The sequence below is a fragment of the Bufo bufo genome, chromosome 1 (genome assembly GCF_905171765.1).
Source record: "Bufo bufo chromosome 1, aBufBuf1.1, whole genome shotgun sequence".
In the NCBI taxonomy this organism is placed as follows: domain Eukaryota; kingdom Metazoa; phylum Chordata; class Amphibia; order Anura; family Bufonidae; genus Bufo; species Bufo bufo.
The window spans coordinates 662,515,624-662,535,390 of NC_053389.1; the positions used below are offsets into that span (position 1 = coordinate 662,515,624).

General features: G+C 40.6%; 1 protein-coding gene across 1 annotated transcript in view; it reads right to left on the bottom strand.

Moving 5' to 3' along the window:
• SHC4 (SHC adaptor protein 4) overlaps positions 1-19,767 on the bottom strand; it is a 124,679-nt gene that overhangs the window by 15,764 nt on the left and 89,148 nt on the right. The window contains exons 6-8 of the mRNA XM_040414007.1: positions 16,646-16,697; positions 8,329-8,446; positions 3,324-3,492 (exon numbers count right to left, since the gene is read on the bottom strand). Of these exons, the coding sequence (XP_040269941.1) occupies positions 3,324-3,492; positions 8,329-8,446; positions 16,646-16,697 (339 nt within the window). The remainder of the gene's footprint in view (positions 1-3,323; positions 3,493-8,328; positions 8,447-16,645; positions 16,698-19,767) is intronic.

Consider the following 19,767-nt stretch of genomic DNA (forward strand, 5'->3'; position numbering starts at 1 on the left):
ACCTGGATTTTGTGTATAGAGCTGAGGACATGGGTTGCTAGACTCATCTCAGGGACAGGACTCATCTCAGGTTAATTCGCATATGTATCAAATCGTTTTTTTTTACACAATAAAAGCACACAGAGCTATGGGGACTGGATATTGCGGATGTGCTAGCGGCCATCTAGCAACCCATGTCCTCAGCTCTATACACAAAATCCCGGTGACAGGTTCCCTTTGACACTGACCTCCATAGCAGACCGTACCCTTAATTATGACCTCCACAGCAGCCTGCCCCTAGGGTGGCCAGAGGTCTGGTTTTAGGCAGGACATCTGGCTTTCAGACTCCCTGTCCTCCGTCCGGCGCAGGGCCTGGACGGACACAGGGATAACCTTTTGAACAGCTCACTCTCAGACAGCAGCACTGTGCTGTCTGAGTGTGAGCTGCAGGGAGAAAGTCACCATCCCTCCCACCCCTGCAGCTGACAGAAGTTGATTTTTACTTTAATTTTTTCAATCGCCGTCAGCTGTGGAGTGGGAGGGGTGTGGCCTAACTGGGTCAGGGCGTAGCTTATCAGGCCCTGGGGGCAGTGTTTTTAAGTTCGTCTTTTGAGGGTGACCTGAATGGCCACCCTACCTGCCCCCTTAACAGTGACATCCACAGCACCCTGCCACTTTAAAGGAAATCTGTCACCAGGATAATCGCTATTGAAGTAAAGCCATAGCCTAATAGCACTTAGTACCTTATTTCTAGATGTGTCTTTGTTCCAGCAACAGATGTTTTCTATCTTCTGAAAATCCAATTTATTTGGTATGCAAATGAGCCAGTAAGGTGCCCAGAGGGGCGTCACTCTTGCAGGAAGGAGCCCAGACACACTATTAGGCTAAGGCTTTACTTCAATAGTGATTATCCTGGTGACAGATTTCTTTTAAAGCTGACCTACAGCAGTGAAGAAAAATGGCTGGGTTGTTATGGAAACCTGGAGTAAAGCTGTGTGTATGTGGAGACTAAGGGCCTGCGAGCTTCTATTGGCTGATACGGGTCATGTGACCAAGCTTCTATTGGCTAATGCATTTTTTGGGAATATCTCAGGAACGATACGTGATCTAAAACCTTCCTGGACACCTGATGTACCTATGTGCCAAATTTCGTGATTGTAAATGTGACGGTGCGGATTCCTTTAGCACACACATACATACACTCAGCTTTATATGTTAGATATCTGCATTTATTATTTATGATTCAACTGCAGATCTGTACAAAGAATGTCTTCGTAGAAATTATCCTATATCAACAGAGACTAAGGCTACATGCACAAGACCAATGGTAGTCTATGGGGTTATTCACACAGCGGTTTTTGACGGCCAGTGAATAACGGATGCCAAAAAATAGAACATGTTTTATGTGGTTTGTTTTTCACTTATCGACTACCCCAATACAATTTAATGGGTCAGTTTTTTTCGTTTGTTTCTCAGAAAGGCATCATTAAAAATTGACAGTTTATCCGTTTTTAATGGACGTGTTCATGTAGCCTACATTCATGGCATGCCAAATGACTTACTAGCATATATTGGAATATAAGAGGAATCTGGAGTAGCCTATGGAAAACCATAGGAACATTCAAACTTTATATTGTAGACCAGTGCTGGCCAATCCTGGTTCTCAAGATGGTACACGGTCGTAGTAATTAAAGGGCATCTGTCAGCAGATTTGTACCTATGAAACTGGCTAACCTGTTATATGTGCGCTTGGCAGCTGAAGGCATTGGTGTTCGTCCCATGTACATATGTGCTTGCAATGCTGAGAAAAATTATGTTTTAATATATGCAAATGAGCCTCTAGGAGCAACGGGGGCGTTGCTGTTACACCTAGAGGTTCCGTTTTCTATGCAATTGCCACTCACTGTGCACTTTAATTGACAGGGCCAGGCAGTGTAAACATCATAATGCCTGGCCTTGTCAATCAAAGTACAGAGGATGTGGCATTTGCAGAGAAAGCAATGACTCTAGGTGTAACAGTAATGCCCCCAGTGCTCCAACAGGCTTATTTGCATATATTAAAACATAATTTTTCACAGCAATGCGGGCACATAGCCACTGAGTTATTGACTGAAATCTATCTGAATAGCGCTACCTGCTGTTTGCTATCTTTTAAATTTCTCTGTCCGGCTTATTGAGATGGAACTGTATGCTCAGTTCCATCCTTAAACTGCCACCAGCAGCAGTAGAAAAGACACATCCCATTAAAAGGTGCACGCCCCCTAAGCTGCCAGCTTGAAATCTAGCAGAGCAGTTGGAGTAATGAACAGAGCTTAAGCTTATTAGACAGAGGTTGTTATGTACTGTATGATATTAGATTTTCATTTTTTGCATTAATCATGGGATAACTCCTTAAAATTCCTGGACAGCCCTTTTAAAAGGGGTTTCCAGTATGTAGTTCAGGGGCATTGCTTGCTCAAAAGATACCCCCTATAGTGCCCCCAGTCAGTATAATGTCCCTAGAGTGCCTCCAATCGTTATAATGTCTCCTCTAGTGCCCCCAGTAGCTATAATGACGCCTGTATTGCCCCCAGTAGTTATAATGCTACAGTAAATATAATGCTCCCTACAGTGCCTCCAGTAAGTATAATGCCCCATATAGTGCCCCAGTAGTAATAATAATCCTTGTAGTGCCCTCAGTAGGTGTAATCTTTTTCTGTAGTGCCACGAGTACTTATAGTAACCTCCTGTCATGCACCCAATAATTATAGTGCCCCCTATAATGACCCTAGTCCTTACAGTTCCCCTGTAGTACCCACAGTCCTTATAGTGACCCCCTGTAGTGCCCCCAGTGCTTATAGTGCCCCCATGTTATTATAGTGCCCCCCTTTAAAGCCCACAGTCCTTACAGTGCCTCCCCCTGTAGTGACCTATTTCTTATAGTGCCCCCTATAATGACCCTATTCCTTACAGTTCCCCTGTAGTACCCACAGTCCTTATAGTGACCCCCTGTAGTGCCCCCAGTGCTTCTAGTGTCCCCATGTTATTATAGTGCCCCCCTTTAAAGCCTCCAGTCCTTACAGTGCCTCCCCCTGTAGTGCCCCAGTTCTTATAGTGGCCCCTGTAGCGACACCCTTGATGTAGTTATTAATGATATCATTTTGTTTGGGGTCTGACACCAGGCACCCTCACTGAAACATATTGATGATCAATCTTGATTATAGGCCACCTGTATCTACAGGCTGGAAATCTCCTTTACTGATGCAACCTTTTTATAAAAAGGAACAAACATCTTGTGGCGTTCAAGAATGTAAAATTTAATTTAAAGCTTTACTTAAATTTCAGTAGAAAGTTGTGGGACCTACTTTGGGGTCTTTTTTATCACCATCCGATCTAGATCCTGCAATTTCCCCCGGCATTCTGTTGTCGAGTAAACCACCGGAAGGGGGCTCTTTTCCTGGCACCTCATTATAGTATTCATGGCCTTCTTTTCGTTCGGTTTTCTCAGCCACATTATTATTGCCTAATGCTTCACTAAACACAAAAAGCACATATATCAGTATGATTAGAGTAATGCACATCGAAAAGACAACATCCATAGATCCTGCAGCATGTGTCTATTAAAGGGGTTCTCTGGAAATTAAGAAAATGAAAATACTTAAATATTACTTTATTATAAATATATTCCCAAATATCTTTCATTAGTTATAATGGCTCGTTTTGTCTAGGGGGCAATCATTAGGAGAAACAAAATGGCCGCTGTCCTATTAGTACACACAAAATCTGTCCTAATCACACAGGAGGACAAGTTACTTCACAACACTGAGCTAAAGAGCTGCTTCATCCTCCTCTCTGATCTACTTAGACTATAGAAACATCTATGGGAAAATATCTGAAAAAAATGTCACACTTAGAATATACTGTGATTGAAAAATAAAACACCAAGAGAGCAAAATATGCAAGTAATGGTCTTAAAGCACACCTACACATGTCTGTAGGGCATTTTATCATTTCCTCTTTACAGCATTTTTTGCTTGAAAAAAAAAAAGGGCAGTGTGAAACCTTATGATAGTAGAATTGTAAATGCAGCTCTGGACTGGAATGGAAGCTGTCACTCTGACTCCCATTATAAAAGCATGCTGTGTGTTATATTTGGGGGGGGGGGGGGGGCTGCTATGGTATACATGCCCAGCAGATGTCAACATTACTTTTTTTTTTTTTATCCATTGGCTCCAAAGATATATTCAGCAGAGCAGACACTGAACATAGCGGAAAAACTCTATGTGAACATGGCCTATGATTGCATCGCATGTCGTAAAATTTGCACTGTATTAGCAATTCCTAAAGAATCTTTGTCTCTGCAGTGTTGGTTTAGGTCCAGCACGTCCACAAGCTAGGAATGCATCCACATGGGACCAGGAGATCTCCTCTCACCATCAGTGAAATTCATTGTGGTAGAACCACTTTAATCCAAATGCTGAAGATACATTGACCGATAACTAAGGGTAAAATGTGGTTAACAGCGAAACTGTTCTTGTAGTTTTGAGGGAAGAAATCTAGATGATAAGCAAGATGCTTACAGCACAGAGGCAGATAATCTGTCTAGAAAGACGTTGGGAGGTAAATGCATAATGAGCATGTATTGGGAGAAAGTCTGAAAATATTGTTCTAGGGAAGGCATTTTAGACTGTTGGTGGTATGCCCCTTTCCTATTACATTGCATTCATATATTATTTTATCACATATTTTCTTCCCGGGTTACGATGTCAATGTCATTTTTTCTGTTAATTGCCACATCTGGAAGGTTTTATGTAAAATCCCTTATCATCTTCCATTACAGCATTCTGTGGCCTCTATGGATTTCTCAGTTTCTCCGCTATGCTCCTCGGAAGATAAAGTCTTTTTTATGTGATAAAATACAAACATGGCTTATTTTAATTGGCAAGCGCACTGAGACCTCTCAGAAAAGCACCCCACGGAAACGTCTGCATTTTATTTCCCAGAACCGCAAAGGGAGAAAAAGTATTTCCTCTCTCATAACTTGTGGATGTTTTCAATTTGTATGAATGTTGATATACATTATACTTCGTTAATTTGCTTCTAGGAACTATATATAAAAAATGTCACCCACAGTATAATAATTCAATAAAAGGCTACCGTGCTATATAAGTTTTTCATTTTGTGTGTGTGTATATACAGTATATATATATATATACACTCACCTAAAGAATTATTAGGAACACCATACTAATACGGTGTTGGACCCCCTTTTGCCTTCAGAACTGCCTTAATTCTACGTGGCATTGATTCAACAAGGTGCTGATAGCATTCTTTAGAAATGTTGGCCCATATTGATAGGATAGCATTTTGCAGTTATGGAGATTTGAGGGATGCACATCCAGGGCACGAAGCTCCCGTTCCACCACATCCCAAAGATGCTCTATTGGGTTGAGATCTGGTGACTCTGGGGGCCATTTTAGTACAGTGAACTCATTGTCATGTTCAAGAAACCAATTTGAAATGATTCGAGCTTTGTGACATGGTGCATTATCCTGCTGGAAGTAGCCATCAGAGGATGGATACATGTTCTCATTCTGTTTACGCCAAATTCGGACTCTACCATTTGAATGTCTCAACAGAAATCGAGACTCATCAGACCAGGCAACATTTTTCCAGTCTTCAACAGTCCAATTTTGGTGAGCTCGTGCAAATTGTAGCCTCGTTTTCCTATTTGTACTGGAGATGAGTGGTACCCGGTGGGGTCTTCTGCTGTTGTAGCCCATCCGCCTCAAGGTTGTGCGTGTTGTGGCTTCACAAATGCTTTGCTGCATACCTCGGTTGTAACAAGTGGTTATTTCAGTCAACGTTGCTCTTCTATCAGCTTGAATCAGTCGGCCCATTCTCCTCTGACCTCTAGCATCCACAAGGCATTTTTGCCCACAGGACTGCCACATACTGGATGTTTTTCCCTTTTCACACCATTCTTTGTAAACCCTAGAAATGGTTGTGCGTGAAAATCCCAGTAACTGAGCAGATTGTGAAATACTCAGACCGGCCCGTCTGGCACCAACAACCATGCCACGCTCAAAATTGCTTAAATCACCTTTCTTTCCCATTCTGACATTCAGTTTGGAGTTCAGGAGATTGTCTTGACCAGGACCACCCCCCTAAATGCATTGAAGCAACTGCCATGTGATTGGTTGACTAGATAATTGCATTAATGAGAACTAGAACAGGTGTTCCTAATAATTCTTTAGGTGAGTGTATATATATATATATATATATATATATATACACACATATACTGTATACACACAGACACAGCGTACAAAGCCTCCAGGAAAATAAAATTTTGGTGACTAAATTATATATACTTAAAATAAGAAACCTATATAGTGCAGTAGTCTTGTAATTAAGTTTGCCATAAAATGTATCACATTGATGACTTGGCTATTTCTGTATCTTCCATTTGTATGGGCCGCCAATTCTCATTAAAAAGTGGGTGGGCTAGGGATTGGGGATGATGCCACTAGGCTGTTCGCCAATAGTCAGACATTTATGGTACGTCAAAAAAATTGCCATAAATGTTAAAGGGGTTTTCGGGGATTTTGATATTAATGTTCTATCATCAGGATATGTAATCAGTATCAGATCGGCGTGGATCCAACTCCTGACACCCCCACAGATCAGCTATTTGAAGAGACCGGTGAGTGTTGAGGCCTCCTTGCAGCTCACCAAGCACGACGCCGTCCATTGTATAGTGGCTATGCTAGGTATTGCTCAGGCCCATCTACTTGAGTCGAACCCCATTCGAGTGTTGATAGCCTAATCCCCTTAAAGGTGTTTTCCTAGTTATATAAAAACTCTGGCAGCCCCTTTTCTACCTTACTGCACCTAGGCCACGTGACCGATGATGAGGTGCTCACCGGGCGATGCCGTTTTTTTTTTTTTAAATAGCTGATTGGGGGGAAGCCAGGAGTTAGACCCCATTGGATCTAAAGTTGATTACCTAATCCCTTTTAAAGGTTTTGTCTGAGTTATATAAAAACTATGGCAGCCCCTTTTCTCCATTGCTTCTTCTAGCACTTCGTACCTGACCTCCCTGACGCTGATGTCATCTTCCTTGATGCAACAGTGATCTCCATTCACATAGGTAACTGCAGTTTCTGGCCTCAGCAGAACATGAGATGTCACTGTTAAGGCCAGTGATTGGCTGTGTGCACATAACATCACTGCTGCAGCCAGGAAGACAAACAGTAGTGAGGAGAATCAGAGCACATAGCTGTAAGCGGCAGGGGAGAAAAGAGGTAACTATTGCTTCTTTTGTTATTTTAGATAAGTTTTTCTTTAACTTGGAAAACCCTTTTAATTGTAGGAAGAATCTCCATTATTAAAGGAGTTTGGCCGGGATTGATTTTTTTTGCCATATGTTTCCATGATACAGGGGAAATTAGTTAAATATTGGAGGGGGCATGCTGGAATGTGTACTTGCGGCTGTGACAGAATTTCTGATAAGAACTAATCAGTGGTGTAACTACAACTGAATGGGCCCCACAGCAAATTTTATAATGCCCTACCCAGCAACCCACACTCCTATGGCTAGCCAAGATTGAGCTCTTAGACAAAGCCCGGCAGCCGCTCTGTCCGTTTCCTACAGTGTCACTGTATATAATGTCATTGTTTAATACTGCTGAGTGGGCCCTGACAATAAAATCTTTTAGTCCTCCTCCTGAGGGGGCCCCTTATGGGTCTGGGCCCCAAAGCAGCCGCTTCCCCTGCTTCCATTATAGCTACTCCCTTGGAACCAATTCTAAGGTCACATATGGAAAATAAAAATCAATCCCAGCCAACTCCTTCAACATCTCGTTATCATGCGGTATAAGCAGGCACAATGTGGTTGTAGGAAGAAGTAGATTCCATATTCATAGCTGGGCTGCCTACATTGACATTATTGAAACCTCGCCAATCTGAGCAGTCATGTTAACACGTGCTGAAAGCTTTTAAGCTTGATAGATACGTTTAAGTATATCATGTGGCAGTGATCCACCTCAAGAATTAATGTCAACCTTATTAATTTACAAAGTAGAAAATTGAGTGTTAAAAATGGCAAGCGGCTGTAATCCGCTGCTGCTTAGGAATGTGGTTACAACAAAAATGGTTCTTAGCCAGTGGTATAAGTCATAGAGTTTTGATCCTGGTGCCATGTGTTGGTCCATCACTCTGCTGACGCTGGTACACAACGTTATCTGCCAACTGCAGAAATGCCACATGGAAGTGTTGGAGAGTTGCTTGTGGTCTCGAGCTATAAATTGTGGAGCAGTAATCTACACAGAATACTATTTGATATTTGCAGCATAACTCAAAGATTACCTTTCTTCTATAAAGGATGGACTCTTCAAAAACTGTTTGAAGCGCAGTTCAAATGCCTGACCAATTGTATTGATCACCTCTTGAGCTTGGCTGTTTGGACATTCCAAAATGTGACAAGCTAGAAACAATGTAACACAAATGGTTGTGAGAAATCTTAGTATCAGATGTATACTTCCGCATAGCTTTATACAGTATATCTAAAAATATGTCATAGGTACGTAATAAAAGACATCCTGTTTATAAAATAAAAAAACTGTGCCAGACACAGAGCCCCCATAAGAATGTCACTTACAGAGCCCCCTAACACATTGCTAGCCACAGTGACCCTCATAGCAATTTCACTAACGGAGCCCCCCATAACAGTGTCACTCACAGAACCCCCCAACAGTGTCAGACACAGTCATCCCCATAAAAGTGTCACTTACAGAGTCTTCTAACACATTGCCAGGCACAGTGATCTCCATGACAGTGTCACTATCAGAGCCCCCTAACACAGTGTCAAACACAGTAACCCCCATAAGAGTCTCATTCACAGAACCTCCTAACACAGAAGTAGCCACAGTGTCCCCCATAACACTGTCACAGAGCCCTCTAACATAATGCCAGCCAAGGTGTCCCCATAAGATTTATCATTAGCTCAAGTCAAAATAATAGAATGAAAAAAAGTAGCAAATTTTTGCACAATCGCTAAAACTGCGCAGAAATTTGCAACTTTTATTGGCTCTGCACTATGCTCGCCAGTTTTCTGAAAGTGGGCGTGTTTTCTTATGGAAATGAATCTCTAGACAGATTAACTATTGTTTACATTTTAAAAGTTGCAAAAAATGCTTATCTTATGCGACTTTTTAATAGAACATGCGACTTTTTTTATAAAGACGTGCGACTTTTGTAAAGCCGCTCACTGAAGGATAAACTGCTACCGTCAGACCACATTTATCACAGTATTAAAGGACCATTAATAAATCTGACTTAGCCAAAAGTGACTTTGGACATCTGTAAAAGTGGAGTAAGATGTAAGTGTAATGATCAATCTGGCCCAATGACTCAATTGCTCTCATACAGTGAAATCCACAGTGATACCCCTAAAAAAAACACTGACTTAGCTTCGCCCCTTTATGTATGCAGACATATTGCCAAAAAAAGAGGAAAAAGTGGGGAAAATATATTTTTTCTCCTCATGTACTATACTTTCTGACACAATCTTCCCCAGCATTCTTTCACATTTTGCATAGTAAATCTCTTCAACAGTGGCCCATATTTACTAATGTGTCTGCACAAAAAATCTGTCTAAAAAGTAGCACAATTTGGTGCACATACATTTAGGTCGATTTATATTTGGACAGAGACAACATGTTTCTCATTTTTGTTCTGTACATTACCACAATGGATTTTGAACAAAACAATTCGGATGATTTTCACGCATGGTTGCTAGGAGACGATCGGGATGGGGACCCGATCTTTATTATTTTCCCTTATAACATGGTTATAAGGGAAAATAATAGCATTCTGAATACAGAATGCTAAGTAAATTAGGGATGGAGGGGTTAATTTTTTTTTTTTATTAAACTCACCTCATCCACTTGTTGGCGCTGCCCGGCTTCTCTTCTTTCTTCTTTGATGACCTGGGAGAAAAGGACCTTTGGTGACGTCACTGCGCACATCACCATGGTGATGGATCATATGATGGACCATGTGATTTCATGGACTGTGATATGATGAACTGTGATGTGCGCAGTGACGTCACCAAAGGTCCTTTTCTCCCAGGTCATCAAAGAAGAAGAAAGAAGAGAAACCGGGCAGCACGAACAAGTCGATGAGATGAGTTTAATTATTATTATTTTTTAACCCCTCCATCCCTAATTTACTTAGCATTCTGTATTAAGAATGCTATTATAACCATGTTATAAAGGAAAATAATAAAATTTACACAACACCGATCCCAAACCCGAACTTCTGTGAAGAAGTCCGGGTTCGGGTCTGGGTACCAAACATGCCATTTTTCTCACGCGCGTGCAAAACGCATTAAAACACTTTACACTCGCATGGAAAAATTGTGCATTTTCCTGCGACGCACCCGCATCCTATCCGGCCCTCATACGCGACGCCCGTATGAAAGAGGCCTAATAGTGTAGCAATTTCTTAGATGGATCTTTTTCAGTTTTTCGCAGATGAAGGATGGATTGTTTCACCTGCATGGAAAGCTCCTTTGACCGCATGTTTATTTCTCAGCAAAATCTTCAAAATGCAAGCACCACACCTCAAATCAACTCCAGGCCTTTTATGTGCTTAATTGAGATTGAAATAATGAAGGAATTGCCCACACCTGACCATGAAACAATCTTTGAGTCAATTGTCCAATTACTTTTGGTCCTTTTAAAAACAGTGTGCCGCATGTAAAGGAGCTGAAACTCCTAAACCCTTCATCCAATTTTAATGTGCATACCCTCAAATGAAAGCTAAAAGTCTATATAATTATATCACTATACCTTGAATAGGTTTTAATAAACAGGTAAAAAAAAACTAATTTGTGTCAGTGTCCAAATATATATGGACCTAACTGTACTTTTTCTGACATGCTCAACAGGAGTTGGGCTTAGCAGAAAGGGGTGTTGATTCACAGGATGGGACGGGGCCTAAAATATACAATTTTGTGCCAAACTATGCCACAATTCTGGCATATAAATCTGTCTCAAAGTAAGTATAGAGTTAGAAAAATGTCTATCCCTGCACCAGATTTATCATCCAGCCCGAGCCCCTTTGATAAATCTGGTGCAGATATGGACAGTCTGTCTAAGGGTGCTTTGACACTTGCGTTTTTCTTTTCCGGCATAGAGTTCCGGCCTAGGGGCTCTATACCGGAAGAGAACTGATCAGTTATATCCCTAAGCATTCTGAATGGAGAGTAATCTGTTCAAGATGCATCAGGATGTCTTCAGTTCAGTCTTTTTGACTGATCAGAACAAAGATAAAACCGCAGCATGCTACGGTTTTATCTCCGGCCAAAAGACTTGCCTGAATGCCTTTTTTTTCCATAGGAATGTATTAGTGTCGGATCAGGCATTCAAAATACCGAAATGCCGGAATCGTCCTTCCGGTCTGTGCATGTGCAGACCGAAAAAATCGTGAAAAAAATAAATACCGGATCCGTTTTTTTCGGATGACACAGGAAAGACAGATCCGGCATTTCAATACATTTGTAAGACGGATCAGGATCCTGATCAGTCTTACAAATGCCATCAGTTGGCATACGTTTTGCCGGATGCAGCAAGCAGTTCCGGCGACGGAACTGCTTTCCGGATCACTCTGCCGCAAGTGTGAAATAGCCTTAGTGTAATGGCATCTTTAGGATTAGGTAATCTGGTCCACTTATTTTATTTTTAAGGAAAAGTTTCTCATTTTGAATGTGGATATGCTGTTACACCATTCACCATTAGATGGCAGTGTTTCCTAAGTTTGATAGCCAGTGTCTTAGGGTGCTGCCACCCATTCAGGCCTTTGATACAGTGGATCATGAAAGGAGAGAAAGTATTAAGATAAAACTTTTTTTTATATCAACTAATGTTATTGGTGTCCAAAAAAAGTGCAAAACAAAACAAAACACCTGAACCTTTAGGCCTCTTTCACACAAACGAGTTTTCCACGTGGGTGCAATGCGTGTCACACATTGCACCCACGTGAAAAACTTGCTCGTGTGAAATGCATAGCACCCGCACTGAATCCTGACCCATTCATTTCAATGGGCCTGTGTACATGAGTGTTTTTTCATGCTTCAGTTCTGCGCTGTGTGAAAAACGCAGCATGTTCTATATTCTGCGTTTTTCACGCAGCCCTGGCCCCATATAAGTGAATGGGGCTTCAGTTAAAAAACGCATTGCATCCGCAAGCAAGTGCGGATGCAATGCGTTTTTCACTGATAGTTGCTAAGAGATGTTGTTTGTAAACCTTCCGTTTTTTTATTACGCGCGTGAAAAACGCATCAAAACGCATTGCACCAGCACGGGAAAAACTAAACAACTGAACGCAATCGCAGACAAAACTGATTGAACTTGCTGGCAAAATGGTGCGAGTTTCACTAAACACACCCTGAACGCATCCGGAGCCAATCCATCACTCTCGTGTGAAAGAGCCCTTAGGGAAGGTTAACATGGAGTTTTCTGGATGAGGTTTTGAGGCAGATTTTCCTGCAAGTTTTTCAGCCAAAGCCAGAAGTGGATTCTAATGGAATTGTAAATGGAAAGAAAGGACTTCTGCTACCTGCTGGATCCACTTCTGGCTGCAAAATCTGCAGGCAAATCTGCATGAGCCCTTGTGTCATTCTTACAGCTAGAAAAAGAATGATTACAAACTGAAAGGACAAAGTTCCTTCTACATTACAGTTATCCAATTACATTCTGTTTATTCTTAGTCACCATAAAGTTTCCTCTGTTACCCAGCACTGCACAAGAGAATGGATTTATGAGGGCCCCTACTCCCGGAGGAAGACAATTAGCCTTAGAATGACTACAGCAAACATGGGGAGAACCTGCAAATTCAGATTTACAGATATACAAATATTTACTGTTTAAAAATGTATTTCTATAACTTTAAATATGAGCATCTATAAGATGATACTCCTGCTGTATAGCTCCACACAGTGTAGCAATGAGGTGCTAAAATCTGCTTCTATAGTCCTGAGTAGGACAGTAAGTGACGCTATAGGAAGAGAGCCCGGATTCTACATAAAATGTAACAAATCCAGTGAAACATTCATGGTGGGTTGGGGGTCTCAGATTTAGCTTTTGTAAATAGGTTCAGGGTATCAAGATCCACCTTCGGACAGTCTACTGTACATTCTGACAACTTGTACTACATCCAACAGATGATCGTGATCCCTGAGGCTATGTCCTTCCGGAGAATTCTGATGTTTTTGACGGGAAGAATAGTGGTACATATAAGTCAATGAGGTCCATCAGTCAACACCGGTGAGACAGATTCAGCTATGTGTCATGGTTTCTGTCCTGGTTCTATCAACAGTCTCATTACCGTACTGTTATAAAGACAGAATCAGCTATGGGGGCACCTAACGTATTCTCAAAGCAGGTGCCAACAGAAAGAAAAACAAGTGTGTACCAGGTCTTTTAGGTTACGTGACCATTTTTAATAAGCAGGCAGCATATTGTAGCAGATTGGGATCTTCATGGGTTATGCTGCAGTTGAGGAACCGTAGATATTTGGAGCTGAACAATAAAATAACTCCGTTATTCTCTTCTGTATCACTGTCACTGCTAAATCAGATTTCCTGTAAGATACTGGAGACTCTGTTCAGCTTCATTCTGACTCCTCCATGACTAATTCAGACCACAGAGAAATGTTCTGTATTCATCTCTGTTATCTGTCTAACAGTCTGGCAGCCATCAGGGTACATGCTATGGAATGCCACACAGCAACATCGTACCTCGTTAAGGCCCTTGAATAAGGCATTCAACTGCAGCTATCTGTGATCAAAAGAGGACCTGTCACTGCTGCCAACATGTCTCCTTTAGGGAATACTTTCATTTCTGATGAAATAACAATTCTCAGGCAACTTTTCTTACTGGACTGCGTTTTGCTGTTCTTCAGTTATTCGTACTAGAAATTTCGGAATACATTGCCAACTGGGTGTGCCTTGTCAAAGAGGTGTCTCAGCACTGATTGGAAAGAATAGAACACACACCCAACCGGAAAAACTGAGTTGTCAATTTTTTCATAAATTTCCAAGAGCAATAACAGAGGAAGATCACAGCATGGAGTTCTAAGAAAAGATTATCCAGAATTTTTATTTCATGAAGAATTCAAGTATTTACTAAAATAGACATGTCAGGAGGGCATAGAGTTTAGCATAATGTGTATTTATATATTAGTACAGAAGTTATATTTCCAATTATGTCATTGAACAACAGTTGCCTGAAAACTTGTTCGGCCGGTAGCTATGTATCCAAATCCTCCCATACATATGCATGCACCTAGAACCCAAGTTCGGTACAAAGGTTTTTTACAGTAGAAATGAATTTAAAAAGTTATTACGCGAAGTCTCATCGGAGCCAATACATACAGTCAGGTCCATAAATATTGGGACATGGACACAATTCAATTTTTTTGGGCTCTATACACCACCACAATGGATTTGAAATGAAACGAACAAGATGTGCTTTAACTGCAGACTGTCAGCTTTAATTTGAGGGTATTTACATCCAAATCAGGTGAACGGTGTAGGAATTACAACAGTTTGCATATATGCCTCCCACTTGTTAAGGGACCAAAAGTAATGGGACAATTGTCTTCTCAGCGGTTTCATGGCCAGGAGTGTGTTATTCCCTCATTATCCCAATTACAATGAGCAGATAAAAGGTCCAGAGTTCATTTGAAGTGTGCTATTTGCATTCAGAATCTGTTGCTGTCAACTCTCAAGATGAGATCGCAAGAGCTGTCACTATCAGTGAAGCAAGCCATCATTAGGCTGAAAAAACACAACAAACCCATCAGAGAGATAGCAAAACATTAGGCGTGGCCAAAACCACAGTTTGGAACATTCTTAAAAAGAAGGAACGCATCGGTGAGCTCAGCAACACCAAAAGACCCGGAAGACCACGGAAAACAACTGTGGTAGATGACCGAAGAATTCTTTCCCTGGTGAAGAAAACACCCTTCACAACAGTTGGCCAGATAAAGAACACTCTCCAGGAGGTAGGTGTATGTGTGTCAAAGTCAACAATCAAGAGAAGACTTCACCAGAGTGAATACAGAGGGTTCACCACAAGATGTAAACCATTGGTGAGCCTCAAAAACAGGAATGCCAGATTAGAGTTCTAAAAAAAAGCCTTCACAGTTCTGGGACAACATCCTATGGACAGATGAGACCAAGATCAAGTTGTACCAGAGTGATGGGAAGAGAAGAGTATGGAGAAGGAAAGGAACTGATCAAGATCCTAAGCATGCCACCTCATCAGTGAAGCATGGTGGTGGTAGTGTCATGGTGTGGGCATGTATGGCTGCCAATGGAACTGGTTCTATTGTATTTATTGATGATGTGAGTGCTGACAAAAGCAGCAGGATGAATTCTGAAGTGTTTTGGGCAATATTATCTGCTCATATTCAGCCAAATGCTTCAGAACTCATTGGACAGCGCTTCACAGTGCAGATGGACAATGACCCAAAACATACTGCAAAAGCAACCAAAGAGTTTTTTAAGGGAAAGAAGTAGAACATTATGCAATGGCCAAGTCAATCACCTGACCTGAATCCGATTGAGCATGCATTTCCCTTGCTGAAGACAAAACTGAAGGGAAAATGTCGCAAGAACTAGCAGGAACTGAAGACAGTTGCAGTAGAGGCCTGACAGAGCATCACCACGGATGAAACCCAGCGTCTGGTGATGTCTATGCGTTCCAGACTTCAGGCTGTAATTGACTGCAAAGGATTTGCAACCAAGTATTAAAAAGTGAAAGTTTGATATATGATTATTATTCTGTCCCATTACTTTTGGTCCCTTAACAAGTGGGAGGCACATATGCAAACTGTTGTAATTCCTACACCGTTCACCTGATTTGGATGTAAATACCCTCAAATTAAAGCTGACAGTCTGCAGTTACAGCAATCCTTGTTCGTTTCATTTCAAATCCATTGTGGTGGTGTATAGAGCCAAAAATCTTAGAATTGTGTCGATGTCCCAATATTTATGGACCTGACTGTACATGCTTCGTACAGTATTCTAACAAAGTTTTTTGCGAATCGACTTTGGATGAAGCATCCGAAGTCGATTCGCTCATCCCTAATTTCAGCAACTGAAAAATTAATTCCATAGGTATTAATGGTGTTGTTACTACAGCATTTGCAAGGAATTCTGAAAGCCCAATCAGATGAAAGGAACAGTTGCCGACATTTCTGCAGCAAACCTGCATTAGAGTATAATGTGTATAATGTGATGGAAAAATGAATCCAGCCAGCAAAGGAGGTAATATGGATAATAACAATACATTAGTAAGTGCCTTGTATTAATTTTGTCTACATGATAAATGCCATTTGCTGAAGTGACACAACCCCTTTAAGCCTTCTTCACATGGCAGCACTTTGGTCAGTATTCTGTAACAGTATTTATAAGCCAGTTCTATGAATGGGTCCAAAACACGGAAGAGATTCAAATCTTCCTCTCTGCATGTTCCACTAACACTCCATCTAGTCAGCATCAAGGCTTTTTTTGCACAGACAGTACAACAACTTTTTGGTGACACATGTTTATTGTGTGGATCTAAGAGAGTATGTTTTAGTTAGTATTACAGGAAAAATGTACCGTATGTCATACCTCTTTGGTTTACGGGATCCTTAGCTACATATGCAACATAGTCAGTTGTCTCCTGAAAAAAAAAAAGTACATTTTTAATATAAAAAATCCATACACCACACAACTTTTAGGATACATCCAAACGCTGTGGATTGTAACTCAGCACCATTCACTAGGAAGAGGCCTAAGCACTCATGGAGCACGGCAGCCTCTTCATACAGCTGATCGTCAGGTTCCCGGGAGTCAGACCCCCGCAGATGTCATATTGATGACCTATCCTGAGGATAGGTCATCAATATGTAACTACCATAGAACTGCTTTAAGGAAATCCGAAGCAGATGAATTTATGCTGCGGCTTTCCACTATAGATTTCACCTTTTTCAATGCATAGGCAAATACAAGGCATCTGCATGGAACAGTGGATTTTTCAATTGCTTTTTACTTCCTATGTGGATCCTTAAATTAAATGGTCATTATACCTAAAGTACAGAGAATATAACAAAGAGTTGCTAATGTCTTTAACCCCTTAAGGACACTGCCTTTTTTCACCTTAAGACCAGGCCATTTTTTAGAAATCTGACCAGTGTCACTTTAAGTGCTAATAACTTTAAAACGCTTTGACTTATCCAGGCCATTCTGAGATTGTTTTTTCGTCACATATTGTACTTCATGACACTGGTAAAATGAAGTCAAAAAAATTATTTTTTTTGCACCAAAAAATACCTAATTTACCAAATATTTGGAAAAATTTGCAAATTTCAAAGTTTCAGTTTCTCTACTTCTGTAATACATAGTAATACCCACAAAAATTGTGATGACTTTACATTCCCCATATGTCTACTTCATGTTTGAATTATTTTGGGAATGATATTTTATTTTTTGGGGATGTTATAAGGCTTAGAAGTTTAGAAGCAAATCTTGAAGTTTTTAGGGACCAGTTCAGGTCTGAAGTCACTTTGCGAGGCTTACATAATAGAAACCACCCAAAAATGACCCCATCTAAGAAACTACACCCCTCAAGGTATTCAAAACTGATTTTGCATACGTGATTAACCCTTTAGGTGTTGCACAAGAGTTATTGGCAAATGGGGAGGAAATTTGAGAATTTCATTTTTTTGTCTAATTTTTCATTTTAACCCATTTTTTCCACTAACAAAGCAAGGGTTAACAGCCAAACAAGACTGTATCTTTATTGCCCTGACTCTGCCGTTTACAGAAACACCCAATATGTGGCAGTAAACTACTGTATGGCCACACAGCGGGGCGTAGAGTGAAAGCTGCGCCGTTTGGTTTTTGGAAGGCTGATTTTTATGGACTGGTTTATTTACACCATGTCCCATTTGAAGCCCCCTGATGCACCTCTAGAGGAGAAACTCCCTAAAAGTGACCCCATCTAAGAAACTTTACCCCTCAAGGTATTCAAAACTGATTTTACATACGTCGTTAACCCTTTAGGTATTGCACAAGAGTTATTGGCAAATGGCGATGAAATTTGAGAATTTAATTTTTTTGCCTAATTTTCCATTTTAACCCATTTTTTCCACTAACAAAGCAAGGGTTAACAGCCAAACAAGACTGTATCTTTATTGCCCTGACTCTGCTGTTTACAGAAACACCCCATATGTGGCCGTAAACTACTGTACGGCCACACAGCGGGGCGTAGAGTGAAAGGTGCACCGTATGGTTTTTGGAGGGCTGATTTTGCTGGACTGTTTTTTTGACACCATGTCCCATTTGAAGCCCCCCCTGATGCACCCCTAGAGTAGAAACTCCATAAAAGTGACCCCATCTAAGAAACTAGACCCCTCAAGGTATTCAAAACTGATTTTACAAACTTTGTTAACCCTTTAGGTGTTGCACAAGATTTAATAGAAAATAGAGATAAAATTTAAAAATTTCACTTTTTTGGCAGATTTTCCATTTTAATTTTTTTTTTCCAGTTACAAAGCAAAGGTTAACAGCCAAACAAAACTCATTATTTATGGCCCTGATTCTGTAGTTTACAGAAACACCCCATATAAGGTCGTAAACTACTGTACGGCCACACAGCGGGGCGTAGAGTGAAAGGTGCACCGTATGGTTTTTGGAGGGCTGATTTTGCTGGACTGTTTTTTTGACACCATGTCCCATTTGAAGCCCCCCTGATGCACCCCTAGAGTAGAAACTCCAAAAAAGTGACCCCATTTTAGAAACTACGGGATAGGTTGGCAGTTTTGTTGGTACTAGTTTAGGGTACATATGATTTTTGGTTGCTCTATATTACACTTTTTGTGCGGCAAGGTAACAAGAAATAGCTTTTTTGGCACCGTTTTTTTTTGTTATTTACAACATTCATCTGACAGGTTAGATCATGTGGTAATTTTATAGAGCAGGTTGTCACGGACGCGGCGATACCTAATATGTATACAATTTTTTTTATTTATGTAAGTTTTACACAATGATTTCATTTTTAAAACAAAAAAAATGTTTTAGTATCTCCATAGTCTAAGAGCCATAGTTTTTTCAGTTTTTGGGCGATTATCTTAAGTAGGGTCTCATTTTTTGCGGGATGAGATGACGGTTTGATTGGCATCTATTTTGGGGTGCATATGACTTTTTGATTGCTTGCTATTACACTTTTTGTGACGTAAGATGACAAAAAATTGCTTTTTTTACACCGTTTTTATTTTTATTTTTTTACAGTGGTCACCTGAGGGATTAGATCATGTGATATTTTTATAGAGCCGGTCGATACGGACGCGGCGATACCTAATATGTATACTTTTTTTTTATTTATGTAAGTTTTACACAATGATTTCATTTTTGAAACAAAAAAATCATGTTTTAGTGTTTCCATAGTCTAAGAGCCATAGTTTTTTCAGTTTTTGGACGATTATCTTGGGTAGGGTATGATTTTTGCGGGATGAGATGACGGTTCGATTGTTACAATTTTGGCGTACATGCGACTTTTTTGATCACTTTTATTTCCTTTTTTGGGAAGTAAGGTGGGCAAAATTCCAATTTCATCATAGTTTTTTATTTTTTATTTTTATGGCGTTCACCGTTCGGGTAAAGTAACATGACCGTTTTATAGATCAGGTCGTTACGGACGCGGCGATACCAAACATGTGTAGGGAATTTTTTTTTTTCATTTTTAATCAATG